Source organism: Marasmius oreades, chromosome 2 (genome assembly GCF_018924745.1).
Source record: "Marasmius oreades isolate 03SP1 chromosome 2, whole genome shotgun sequence".
NCBI classification, from domain to species: domain Eukaryota; kingdom Fungi; phylum Basidiomycota; class Agaricomycetes; order Agaricales; family Marasmiaceae; genus Marasmius; species Marasmius oreades.
In genome coordinates, this window is record NC_057324.1 from 4,925,517 (window position 1) to 4,939,256 (window position 13,740).

The following is a 13,740-nucleotide window of genomic DNA, read 5'->3' on the forward strand; positions in this document are numbered from 1 at the left end:
TCACAATCTATCTATCTGTCTGTCTGAAACAGCCAACTTGTGCTCCAACAACAGGGCCGGCGGTTTGTTGGCTGTATGTACCACACTTTCGGAGCCATATTTGTTAACCGAAAGGTCATATAACTACCCACTCACCTTTACATGGACTCCTGCCTTTGACATTGCGATCTCCTCCTATGGACCACAGCACACCCGTAAGCGCAGAAACACAATCATTCATATTCGATCCACTCGGGACCTATTTCGTGGTGAATCTAGCTGGAGTCATATCGGAGACAGGACTATGGGGGGTTTACCTCGTATTGTTCTCGTGGGCGATGAAGTTGCAGTTGTACGTCCTTTTTCCTTTCGGTTTAGAAACGAAAGAGAAGCTGATGCGTCTTAGAACGCGAAGCAAACTTCGAAACCGTGCTAATATCCTTATTATCGTGGTCACATTGGTCTTATTTCTGTCATCGACAGCATTATGGGCCATGAACGTATCCCAATTCGCCATGGCAATGCAAGGGTTCTTCTTCAAATATCCAGATCTTGGATTGTTAGATCGGTGGTTGGCGTTTAACGCTGATATTGTAGGATTCGGGCTACCCATGGAGGCGTTATTTCTCATCAACGTGCGTAATCGTAACTATCTTACTTAGAATCCCTTGGAGCTGACAGGTTTACGCCCAGATGCTTGTCGGCGATTCGGTTGTAATATGGAGAGCTTGGGTGCTTTGCCAGAATACCCGTCTCCAGAAGTTCGTGTACATCCCGATTGTCATGCTGTTAGCATCTTTTGGTGAGCTGGTACCTTGAGACACGAGCTTGGATTACTGACTTGTTCCCATTCACTCCCAGTTTTCAGTGTCATCGCGTTGAATTGCCTCTCAAGTAACGGCTACGGTGACCACAGCAGCATACCTGCAGGATCAAAAGCGTGCCGGTGGGGGGAACCGATAGCTTGGGGGATTTCGTTGGCGACAAATGCGGTTTCGACGAGTTTCATCGCGGTCAGGGCTTGGTGAGTTTTTGTTCTATTTTCGTGGGTTTTTGCCCGATTTTTTACTCCGGATAGGCAACACCGTCAATTCATGAAGCTGGATTTCGCAGCTCGGAGATCCAGAAGTCAGAAGGTTTTGATCATTCTCGTCGAATCGGGCTTTGTTTATTGCTTATTTTGGGTGCAATTTCTTCATGGATCCTTTCACTAAGCTTCCTGATCCGATTCGTCTTTCCCAATTTCCAGTTGACTCAGCTCAATCTGTTCTTCGACAGAGAAAACGAGAGGAATTTTGTTAATTTCCTTGGGGTTTTTCTAAACGCCATTGGCGACCAGGTTTCGGTACGTTGGCTTCACCGGCCTGTCCTATGTCTGTTCTTATGTTTGTTCCCTGGACTCATAGGGCGTATACCCAACCTGTATCATCATTCTCGTCAACATGCATTGTAGCATTTCCGAGTCTGACCCGAGTATTCAAATGTCTTCTTTACCTCCGAGTTCTAACTCGGATGGGAGTAGGGGGGCGGGAAGGAAACCGTCACCGGGAGTTTTATCGACTATAGAATTTAATCCTGGGATTTCGGAGGTTGGATCTGGATTCGTTAGTACTAGGAGTGTGGATGTGGATGGGGAGTTGTTTAGGATGGGTGGAAGGAAGGAGACTGTGTAACCTCTGGATTGGAGCTTTTGATGTGTCTCGAAGTTACATATACACGATTGTAATTTTTATTTACTGTGTTTCATATGTACTCAACGATTATTTGACCCGTCGTGGTTTCGAACATGGGCCCCCGAACTATTACTCCGATGGCCCCGGTACTTCCCTTTCTGGGATCGGCATCTCTAGGCGTCTTCGGGATGACCATGGTGGGAATGCAAGGCGCGGCACGGGCGTGCACCACCTGTGGTCCCATCATTTATTGCTGTCCAGATGTAGCTAGCCGAGACTCGGCTCGACCTAGCTCGTCCCGTCGCCCCGTCAGATAATGTGGATATCCGTGTTCTCCACGTATCTGCGACTGGATACATCAACCTGTGGTAAGTTCATTTACGGCATGACTGTTGTCATGTTCATAGTCTGTAGTCTCTCAAGATCTCATTTCTCGACCTTTCCAGGCTCCTGTCATTCCCTTTCTCATAAATGACCTTTCTCTTGGATTTCACTTCGAATTGAATATACTACCCCGTCCCTTTGTGGGGTAGTCAGGTGAGATCCCCACAACAGCCTCGTGTTCGCGACTTCGTGTTCTGATTGTTCTTTCCAGAACGTGGACTCGGAGTACGTAGATTGATTATTTAGGGTATTGATATTGATATGGATGTACATTGAATTCAGTAGGCCTCGAACTCATCGATGTGATATCCCGCTGCGTCCTCAATTCTCGAAGTGAACGTCAAATGGCCCAGGTGGAACCCCGGTCTGCCCTCGGTACTCCGCTTTTCCTCTTGAAGATACTCATTGTGGATAACCGGCACAGGTTAGCACGAGTTACGCATACGTACTTTCGAACTTTCCTCTCTCATTTGGACGTTGCGCTGACGTTGACGTTTGATACTTCGTATATATTAGCTCAACCTTACTCATCCTTTTCTTCCCAGAATCCCCATACGCAAACTCTTGACCCTCCCTCCCACCTAGCACACTCACTGAAATGGACACTATCGTTGCCTCTCTCCTCGGACAATCACCCGTCCGTAATCAAACTCAGAATCAACCAAAGACGACTACGCAGACCGGTTCAGCCTCTGATTCGATTGATGAACGAGTTCGGTCGTTATTGACCAACATGGCGTATAGTCGGAAATGAATGAGGAGGGGGTGGTACTGATGGGGAGGAGGCAGTGACCTCCTCTGTGTTTGCAGTGGGTGAGTAACAATGAACGTCGCTTTATAATCACAGGAGTCTGAAGTTACACTACTGTTCTTTTACTTTTTCTTCCGGACTAGCGTGTAATCAGACGAATGGTATTTGCCCTATTTGGCGGAAGCGGGGGAATGTTTCCAAACGTTGCCGACTCGAATACTGCCATCATGTTTTGCTGTCAACCCGCACGGAAGGAGGTTCTGATGCCAGGCAGCAAGAAGTTGGGGGAGGTAAACATTACTGGCCCATGACCCTAGACGAGATGGTGTGCTCTGGAGATAGATTTTCTTGGACGGATTTTATAAATTGTAATTGTACAATCAAGAAATAGAACTTGTAAATTCCATGTTCATTCTGACATCATCATCCTTTAGCTGAAATGACTTATATCAGCGGCAACAATGTACAGCAAATGTACCGATCACCCCGAACGAATCATCTTATATGGCCATTACAGGGGTATCCGAACCTTCGATGGCCTCAAGTGAGAACAGAGCCGAAGAGAAGTAGTAAGGTTCGCCTTTCTCCAGGTCGCCAAAAAAGTGGATTGGATTTCCGGTGTAGACGTTCAAAGACAGGATATCCGAGGTAGCGGGCAAAGTCCGACGTGGTTTTGGGGTCATACCCTCGGGATATTTACCGTCTATATATGTCTTGATCCGCCACTGGGAGTGGTCCCCTGAAAGCAAATAAAAGAATGGAAATGAAAGTCCTTCGTGGGCCATAACGACAGGAACCGATGAGATGGAATCATTTTTCATCGGAACTTGATGCCCGATAGCTCATGATCAAACGCTGACGCCTGCGACGACTGTCATAATCGCCGCCGTGGATTACCGAAATAGTAATTGATTTTTTACTATGAAAGGGATTACCGAGTTCCCGCGATAGCAGGTCCGATGCTCAGCACTGTAATAATACTGCACTGCAGTTGTCACACAAATATGTATAGATCGTGATTATTACCACCACCCCGTCAATCCCGTGGGATGGTGACAGGATTTGCATTTTGCATCCTATCCCCGCCCAGTGCGGTCCATGCTGCTCCCTATACATCAGTGGTGGTTAATAGCCGTATTTAAAGCCTAGTCACCAACCTTTCTTTCCACACACTGAAACCCTTCCTTCTGTGCTCATGCCCCTTCAAAATGTCTTCAATGACTCCTTTCTCACTGATGTGACAATAATAATCCCTTCTATGGTAATGTCTGTTCATATTTAGTACGACCTGCTATGCTCATCACAATTCTGTAGATTGCCCTTACACTCTATGGTGAGCATTTCCAAGACAGGTATAATCACATCAAAGTGTCTCATTGCTTTAGGTGGATATGTTGTGCTATATGGCCTTTGCATCCATATTATAATGAAACGAAGAAAACTTAGAAAAGAAAGCTACCTGATCAATGGTGTCATCATCACAATACTCTTCATTGTAGTCACAGTTGGTCTAGTCCTGGACACATTATCAGTGGTTTTAGCTGCCCAGGTCAACTCAGCAAGCCACTACTCTTATTCCGGGTATAATCATTCCTTAATGCAAGTTATTTGCTCTACTATTATCAAATCACTGAACTTAGATTTACTGATTCACAGATGGTACCTTCAGATATCAGTTCAAGGCATTATTGTCACTGCCAAGTAAATACCATCAGCTTTTCAGATTGTTGGGCCCATTACCCACTTTACTTGGTTTTAAGTGCTTTAACAGATGGCATCCTTGTAAGTAAAGTTTTTCTAGCTGTTTTTAAAAGTTAAAATAAAATACTAACAGCTATTTTGTAGACATGGAGATGTTACCTTATCTGGAACCAGAGGCGTAGTGTCAGTATCCCACTCATTGTCATTTGTGTGGTGAACAATGGTATTTGTTCAAGTTATCTCAAGCTTAGTCTCCAAATTCTAATGATAGCCCAAGTCCTAGGAATTTTCAGCATTGTTTTTACAGTTTATGATCTACCAAACCCAGTCACATTTGGAATCAACCTTGAAGACAACATCTTTATGCTCTTCATGGTAGGAAGTATTGTTACCAATGTCCTGTTGATGCTTTTGATAGGTCAGTCTTCTATATCTGTTTACTTTGTCGCATCTTATTAATCAATTTTTCTGAAGTGGGAAGGATTATATATATAAGTCAAGGAGTTCAAGACTTGACCACATCCTCAACCCAGAAGATGTATCAGACTGTTATCTCTGCAATGTATGTCTCAATATTGTCTTTACTTGAGTAGTTCAATGCTATTTAACTCGAGAAATTCATAGACTTGAATCAGGCCTCCTCTCTCCAGTTATACTTGTTCTATATGGATCCTTCACCATCAGGCTTTGGTTCCCTATGACAGATGAGGTTGCACTCCCATTTCTTATTATAAGTGAGACTCTCTACTCAATATTGCTCCCAACAATGGTCAGTACCATCAAAATAGACATACTATGTCAACTAACTATAAGGCTTAAATCATACTGCTTAACAGGGAATTGCTTCTACATTAATCATTGTTCGAACTGCTGTTGGTATTGCTATAGAGGACGAAAACTCATTCAGGGCAACTGTCTTAGGTGAAATTAGTGAGCAGAATGTTGGTAGTATAGACTTTTACCCAGGCATGTCTGGTATAGCTCAGAACACAGGAGAAGAAAATGATGTGGTCCCTGTAGATATATAATTCCAGCATCTTGGGAAAGACATAATGTAGATAAGGTAGGAGTGAGCTGTCAATAAGAGGAAAAAGTAGGTGAATCCTAGATAAGATTGATCAGACAAGAGTAAAAAACTACAACATATACACTGGGGGACATTTTGTTGTCATGTGGGAACTGTGTTGTCTACTGACCTGTTTCAATCAATTTGAACAGTAACGTCTATTACTGAGTCTAATCGTTAACGGACTCCCACTCGGTATTGATGACAATCACTATTTCCCCGATGGGTGCTTGAAAAAGCGCCCTGCTAGTACAATCACTGAGATTCCTGGAACTGCACTAGCCCTACAATCTTACCATCCAATGATACACCTACAGCAAAAAATTCATCTATTGAAGGACCTGTGGAAGGCTCCTCTCAATTCACTCCCTTCACTGAAGACTCACCTGCAACCACCATCAACACTGATACTGATATGGTAGACCCACCTCCCATTAGCAACGAAGCAAACACTATAACCAAAGTGGCTGACATTTGAATATTGATTGTACTCAACAGTCCAATCTGGTGAGGGAGGGCATAACGACTACACCGATGGTGCCACAATGCCAGTGGTGCCATATGTCATCAAATTAATTATATCTGTATATATTTACTTATAGCTTCTAGCCTTCTTTTATCTGGTACATAAATGACTCTCAGCATTGTAACTATTTATCTTCTTTATTATCACTTGTACTGTATATACTTGGTTTATACTCCTTGTCGTGTTCACTTGAGTGATTAAGAAGATTGGACTTATACAGTCTATCCCATATCAACCATTATGCTTGTTTAACAAATTTTCATAAGTACGTGATATGGCCTGCATGCAGGTGTAACACAATCAAAACAGCTAACATTACCCTTCATCTCACCCTTGCTTAACTACATGCTTAAATACAAGCAACACTAATAACTTTACCTTTGCTCTCTATAATATTCATCAGCAAAAATCCTGAAACGTTGAAACTCCAATACCATGGGTAGCGGCTGTTACAATTCACTACTACAGTTAGGGAGTGTTAGAATAATCTTATAACAATATTATAGCAGTCTTATAATATGATTAAAATCTAAAGCTACATGATAAAACCATCATTACAAGATATGCCAGTTAAACTCATGTTGTGACACAGTTATCATGCATAAAAATCAAACAGAACTGTGGTGAAACTCACAGGAATCTGATGCAAGGGAGTTAGAACTCCATACTACTGTAGGATTCAGTTGTTTACCTCTCAATTTGTGGTGAGGTTTCTTATGATTTGCAGGCTTTGCAAGGGATTACAGTTGTAGTAGCGAGTTGTGGTTGTTGTAAGGCTTGGCCAAGTCTGGACATGGCCATTCTCTTGGCTGGCCAGCTGACTGGCCCCACACTTGCGACATTTTTGTTGATGATGTAGAATACGTAGTGAGTACAACAAGACCTACAGGTTGATACATGGTAAGTAACTATCAAGTAAGAGAAGAAGAAGGAATAAGTACTCACCCTCAGACATAGTAGAATGGCTGAGGGTGTCGAATAGGTATGAAAGTATAAAAAGGTAAAAGTATTTGCAATCTGGAAGATATCTGGAACATGAGGAATGTAGAGTATTTGAAATGTGAGAGATGTGGAATGGATATTGATCAGTGATCGAGGTTGTAGGTGTGCGCCACCATGTGATTAGGTATGCTCCTCAACAAATGACATGTTTGATAAATACAACCCAGCTGTCAAAGACCATTTTCCCCATGATCCTTTTCCCTCTTCCTCCGCCTCCGCCTCCTCGTCTTCTTGACTCAACACGTCTCAGACAGCCTTTCTGCCCATCTTCTGTCCTCCATCTTCCTCTATGATGGCTCTATGACGACCTTCAGCACTCTCCGTGTACAGGACCCTCCAGAATATAAAAGACTGAAGAATTCGACCTCTCTCCCCATCCTTTCTTTTCCCCCAACCATCACCATTACTCGTACATTGATGCTCCCCACTACCACCTTTCTATGCAAATGCATAGACTTGACTTCTTTGACCCGTCAGTTGATGGTACACTAGCATTCCCGTAAGTACATGTTGTGTTTTCCGGCAACATTTGAAGATTCACTGATATAATTCAAGGACACTTGTCATGAACTGAACCAGGAGTAGTACCTACCGCCGACTTTTCCTCCTCTACAGTCAACTGTGGTTGGACTCAGCGTATGATCAAGGGAGATATCATGTGAAATGGGTCAATTCATAGGAGAGTACTCCTAATCTTAGAGAAGGGGTCATTAGTATAGGAGTACAACCCTTTCTATTAGATATGTATATAAGGAGTACTTAGTGGTAGATAGTTCCCTAGAATTTGATCTCCTTGGTCCTTGGTCCCTTTGTCCTCTATTCTTTATCCTTACCTTTCACCTCTGCCCCATTCACTCTGTCACTCTACTTCGTCTGGGTCGCCCTTGTCAGGGGACTCATGGTCTAATTGGGGCCCGGACTCGTCCTAGAGTCCCTTCCCTCGCATTAGAGTACAGGATGGGGTACACATGGATTAGGTTACAGGTATGTGGTACACTACATTGGCGTATGTTGGGTACCATCTATCGTATGCTATCGTCGTCATTGGAGTACCGGCTCATGAGGATACGGTCCTCATCATAGGACACTCTCATCACCGAAGGTCTACTCCCGTTATAGGAGTACGGTTCATCGTATGGTTCACCACACGGTTCACAGATATTCACAATACTGGACATCATCATTATTCATTCTCCTTGGTCACCAGCTCTTGTCATCCTCTATTGCTGATAGGCCTGTAGGATGGTCCGCCAGCATTAGTCTGGAGTATGATCTCATAGTAGGTCAGAGTACCGGGGTTTGGTACCCCTCGGAGTACGCCCTACGTGGGTGTTGGGTTGTTTTAGGCGTATGCTATCCTCAGCGTCAGGGCTCGAGGCCCGGCATATGCATAGGCGGTTCACCCTCCTGACAATCGACCTTTACTCTCATAACTCAGAACAATGATGATTTATCGCAACTTGCATTGGAGAAAGCGCTTTCTGGATCGTGGTGGACTGGTATGTCCCAGCATCGTGTGGTTTGAAGAGATGCCCCTTCGTCTGGACCTTATCGATGAACTGGTAGAGAAGACTGATCTGTGCATCATTGTCAGCACCTTGTCAATGGTATATTTCGACGTTTTATATCTGGCAACCTCTTTTCCATCTCCGCTCCTCAGGTCTATCCTGCTGCTGGATACGCATTGGCCATTCGAGATAACAGCAGGAAGATTGTGGTATTCGCAGTGCTGGGGATTACAGAGCAGATTTCCTGTTTCTAGGTGTGAGGAATTACTACCACGTGTGTTGAGTCTGGTGTCATGAACATGGGGGGAATACACATTTATTTCACATACAATTTACAATACGCATTTGTTCTGAATGCGTTGCAAGGGGGAAGCAAGGGGGAAGCAAGCGTTGGAGATGCATGTGTTTTACCAAATCCAAAATGCCTCTTCAGTTCTTCCATCTGAACTACATCCGTCTCTTGAACACCAGTCGAGTTGCGGGAAACCTGCGCTGTGACATTGGAGGACCTTGTTCAATGAACAAAAAGGGTTTTCCTTCTGCATCGCCCAATACGCCGATGACCACTAGAAATTGAAAATATTGTTGTTGGCCTTACAAACCTACGAATTACGGTGTGTGGCTATGACCTTCTCATAATCCCTCTATTTATGCTATGTACCTGCTGTAATTGTGAACAGGATAACAGGAAAATGCAAACCAACAGATAAGCGCAAAGGCGAGGCATGTGCTGTTGACTATGATACCAATGCCAGTGGCAAACAGCCGCTACCAAAATGTGCTCACTCGACATTACCCCCCCCCCCAATCTGCCTTCTGTTAATGCCCTGCTTAGGAGCAGTTTTCTGATCCAAAATCCCTTTGTTGAAGTCGGACCCATCCCCAATGATACATATAGGGCTGAGATGCGCTCAATCACCTTTCATCAAGCCTTTGCTGCCCCTTGCGGACTCCCAGTGGAAGAAGATACTCAATCCTGACCACACAGAAGTGGAATATTGTCAGAACGCTATCAAGGGCACTTTGGGGAACATTGTCAGCAACTGTATCCCAACGAACGACTGGATGCCAGTCTTCAAGGACCAAAGTTGGTGTTAATGGGTTATCATCTTATTTGCACAGTGGGTTCAGGATTATCACATGGACCTCAACATTCAAGTAGTGCTGAAACGGACATATCCGTGGCAATAGATAGTAAGAACGCCTCTTGATTCTGTCTCCAGGCTTGACTTACATTGTGCACTCTACCATGCTCTGTCCTTCAATTCCTCATACATTTACAACAAATTTCAAAGAAGCATTTGAGAAGGATTCTGTGCCCCATGCCCCAATATTCTTCCACATATCATGGACATATACCATATACATATGGAATACTATTATTGCTTGTTCCCTGTTGTCCAGTCATCGGGGATGGGCAAATCGCGCCTGATGGATCACTCTGCCACACTTCGTTTCACGATTCTTTCAAAATTCAACGCTGCTCCCACTTTAAGTCCAGAACCGGTGAATGAGGATGCTATTGAAGGCCTTTTGAGTCCCAGACCGGTCAGAGATCCAGTGACTTCCAGTTAAATTTTCACCTGAGATGGCCTGGAGTTAAACTGTCGTCATTGTCCTTGTCAAAAACGCTACCACGACACTTGAATTCTGGACGCTTGATTATGTCAAGTGTCCACAACTTGTCGAATCACTTGCCAGTCAGCTCACCTGTGGGAACTCTGTAATGCACATTCATATTCTAAACGCTGCAGGTGGCTTCTGTAATGTACCGTACACTTTTGAGACCCCCACACATTTTTTCCTAGACACTCTGGACATCTTGGGCATGCTGCATGGGCATCCTGGACATCCTGGAGACCTTACTCCACAGATTCAGCCTCAAGGCTACTCATCTGACTAGATTACTTACCCATTTAGAAGGCTCCACTCTGACTCATATCTTGTAGAATGCTGTAGAATACTGTAGAATACTGTGGAACATTCCAGACTAGCTAGCTAAATAGTATATAAACCCCATGTACTATCCTGCTTGGTTTCCCAACCTCGCTATTCTCCCTGACTATCAGTATTTCTCGTATTCTTCAATCTATTTCTTTTCTCTGAATCTAACTGCCCATCTGTGAATCAACCTATCAACTGAGTCTATACCAGACTTACCTGCCAGAATCCCCTCTGAGTCCCTTGTGTTCACCACAACTAACCACCTCCTTAAGTACTAAGTTGACTAGTGCCAAGCAGTTCCCTGCTGGTAGACAACATTTCGGGTGTTCGTAGTACTTCCTTATTACGAGACATATGATACGTTACAGCTTCTTAGAACGATTTCATTCCAAACCAGGTTCGATATCCTTATTGGAAAGAACGCAAACTTGAGCGAGGAGGTTGCAGGATAATCCCAACAGGTAATGTGAGTATTTTATGGCATTCTGGCATCTCAAGGTATTCAATCTCACTTCTTCAGCTCGATGAAACAATATTTTGGACGAGGCATATATTTGCTTCCGTCGAAGACACATCAAAACTGCGAGGAAAAGTCGTATGACGAGCTCGCGCAGCTTTCAAGTCAACTTTGCCTCTGTGCTCCATTTGGCGAACTTGGTTCTACCATGTGAACAGTCAAAACAAGAGACTCCGGCATGTTCTTAACATATGGGCCGAGCATAGAGAGCTCGGTGAGATTAGGCTCAAACATCCTACAGTCACCGAAAAGGGTGATGAGGAATTGCTCAGGATAAAGAACAACCATCTAGGAGGCCCAACATGTGTACTTGCTGTCAATATTGTGGCTTTGAACTTATCACATTTTTGTAGCTGAGTCAAGATATCCCCAAAACACAAGGTTTGTACTGCCAATCGGCGACCACTGTATATCTTGCCAAAGGAGCACTACAAGAACTATCAAAGCAGGCTTCAACAGGCTTTGCTCAGGCTTTGCAAATCGCGAAGGAAGTAGATCAAGCATAGGAAGACATTACCGATAACATATGGATGTAAATGGTCAGAATCCCAGTACCGGCAGTGTCTGCCAGAGACGTGCCGTTTGTTTATGCTACTGTGCCTGGCACCCCATTGGTAGCAGGTTCATCGACTAACATCTATCATTCGTCAATACAATGACAGTCCCTCCACAATGCAAATGACCTCACGAATATGATGATGGCCAGGTAGATGAAGAACGGGACTGGCAGCTTAGAGATCGGTGGAGATTTGACTCAGATGTCCACCTTCCGATCCAAAGGCAGCAGATGAGCAGGATAGGAAACACTTGAGTAAGTCTTTTAATGCTTCATTTGTTCTCTTGCTAAATTCTATATCCCTAGACAATTGACTCAATCAACTTGCATGAGTCAGACTACGCCCACGTTCTTAACGACCCAATACTTATGATGGAAGCAATTATTGACGGAACATTGGGTCGTAGGAGTTCTGGCATGGGAAAATCATTTTGATGTCGGAACATTTCCTTTTTGGGAACATTAGCACTGGTCAGCATAGAGCTAGAGCTCAAAATTTCTCTAAGTCAGAGATTTGACAGTTGTACACTAGAGTGTACACCGTATATAAGATTGTGTAGATCTATGGGCTGTTTTGAAGGCTTTTAGTAGGACTACCAAATGAAAGAGCCGTAGATCAATTCAAACGATAGAAGATGATGTTGTACTCAGTCCATAGATGGACTGGGGACAGTCCTCTTTTGTTTGGGGGAGATAATGCGACTTAGTTGACTATGCTACAAGGTTCTTTTTGCACTTTAAACAGTGCTACAGAGCAATATTTATCATATTAAGAACTAGAGTGAGCCCAAATTGCTAGTTAAAGCTAGTGCTGCTAGTAGAATGTGCCGTAGGCGCAGCTAGACCAGTTAGAGAGAGCCATAGAGTATGACTGTTCGAAACCTGTAGAACACTATGAGCAGAGGACTTAAGCGGTAATTCACCGAGTTCTACTCTCTACATTCTACTATGCACTGGCATATCAAGGGATTGTACTATTAGAAGACTTGTAATCTTCACAGAACCATTCATAGCAGAACTTAACGGAGTCTAAAGACCTTCATACTAGGAGTACCTATTTCTACGGGGGATTTAGTTGACAAGAAATCAGACATAAGACCACACAGACTAGGAGAAATTTGATATGACCGTAGATCGAGTCCCGATCTGAGGAAAAGACAAAAAGACATGATACAGATCCCAGATCACAGATAGAGTACCTAGGAACCAGGCAGGGATGAACAACGGATCTCGGAGTCTGCGCTGTTCATGTGCTACGGCAATTCAGAACTCTGGATCCATATGCTGGAACCACCTGGACACACAAAGTCCATATGATTTGATAATGTTGAAATGCAGGATAAGGTCCATAGGCAGGAAATACCATATGGTACGCCTATGTAGGTCCATTCTACATGCTGAAACAAGAATGAAGAATGGTCCAGACTGGTCCAAAACATATGATTTGAACACAGAAAAGCTTTGTAGATGAGATTCTGCACATGTAGCAGTTCCTAGTGATAAGATTTCATATGGATTCGTAGCTATGGTGCATTATATTTAGAAATGAGACAAGTACTGATAGGATTACCAAGCTAGCATAGAAATAGTATAAAAGCAGCCCATGTATCCGTAGATAAAAAAGTACTACCCATGCATAGGAAAGTCCTGAGTGAGTTGCCCGTGAGTAACTGCTCTTGACACTGATAGAGAGATTTGCCCTGTCTTTGTGCAGTGAAATGATAAGATTTGATTTGAACCATATGAGACTGCCGAGGTCAAAACTTGACAACTATCCATCTGTAGGCCACCGAGGTCTTGATTACTGTTTCGTGATCTGTCGAGGGTCTTAGCGTTCGCATCTGCCGAGGACTTAGTTTTCGTGTCTGTCAAGGGCAATAGTCTCCAATCATTTGAATTAGTCTTACTGTAGACAAAATTCATAGTCCCACTTAGTCCACTGGACAATAAACAGAGCCCCTACAAACCCTAGAATCCGGGTAGCTGTGGTGTTTTACACTTGCAGTTGCACATTGATTTTATAAAGACCTTCATACGAAATTGTCCTCTCTTGATGGGATGCTAAATGGCCATCTATCTTGGTTATTGACCTTGATTTGACTTTTGGTTGCTGTGAGTGTCTTCAGCCTTTAA

At 43.7% G+C, this 13,740-nt stretch overlaps 2 protein-coding genes across 2 annotated transcripts; both read left to right on the top strand.

The window, feature by feature from the left end:
- Positions 1–176: 176 nt before the first annotated feature.
- On the top strand, positions 177–1,652 carry E1B28_005302 (uncharacterized protein; the record flags this gene model as incomplete). Its single annotated transcript, XM_043149856.1, has 7 exons — positions 177–331; positions 386–614; positions 673–781; positions 841–1,003; positions 1,058–1,163; positions 1,229–1,324; positions 1,386–1,652. 7 exons carry the CDS (start codon positions 177–179, stop codon positions 1,650–1,652), a joined length of 1,125 nt encoding a protein of 374 aa, XP_043014464.1.
- Positions 1,653–4,752: 3,100 nt separating this feature from the next.
- E1B28_005303 (uncharacterized protein) lies at positions 4,753–5,516 on the top strand (the record flags this gene model as incomplete). Its single annotated transcript, XM_043149857.1, has 4 exons — positions 4,753–4,906; positions 4,963–5,050; positions 5,113–5,257; positions 5,325–5,516. 4 exons carry the CDS (start codon positions 4,753–4,755, stop codon positions 5,514–5,516), a joined length of 579 nt encoding a protein of 192 aa, XP_043014465.1.
- Between the last annotated feature and the right edge of the window lie 8,224 nt (positions 5,517–13,740).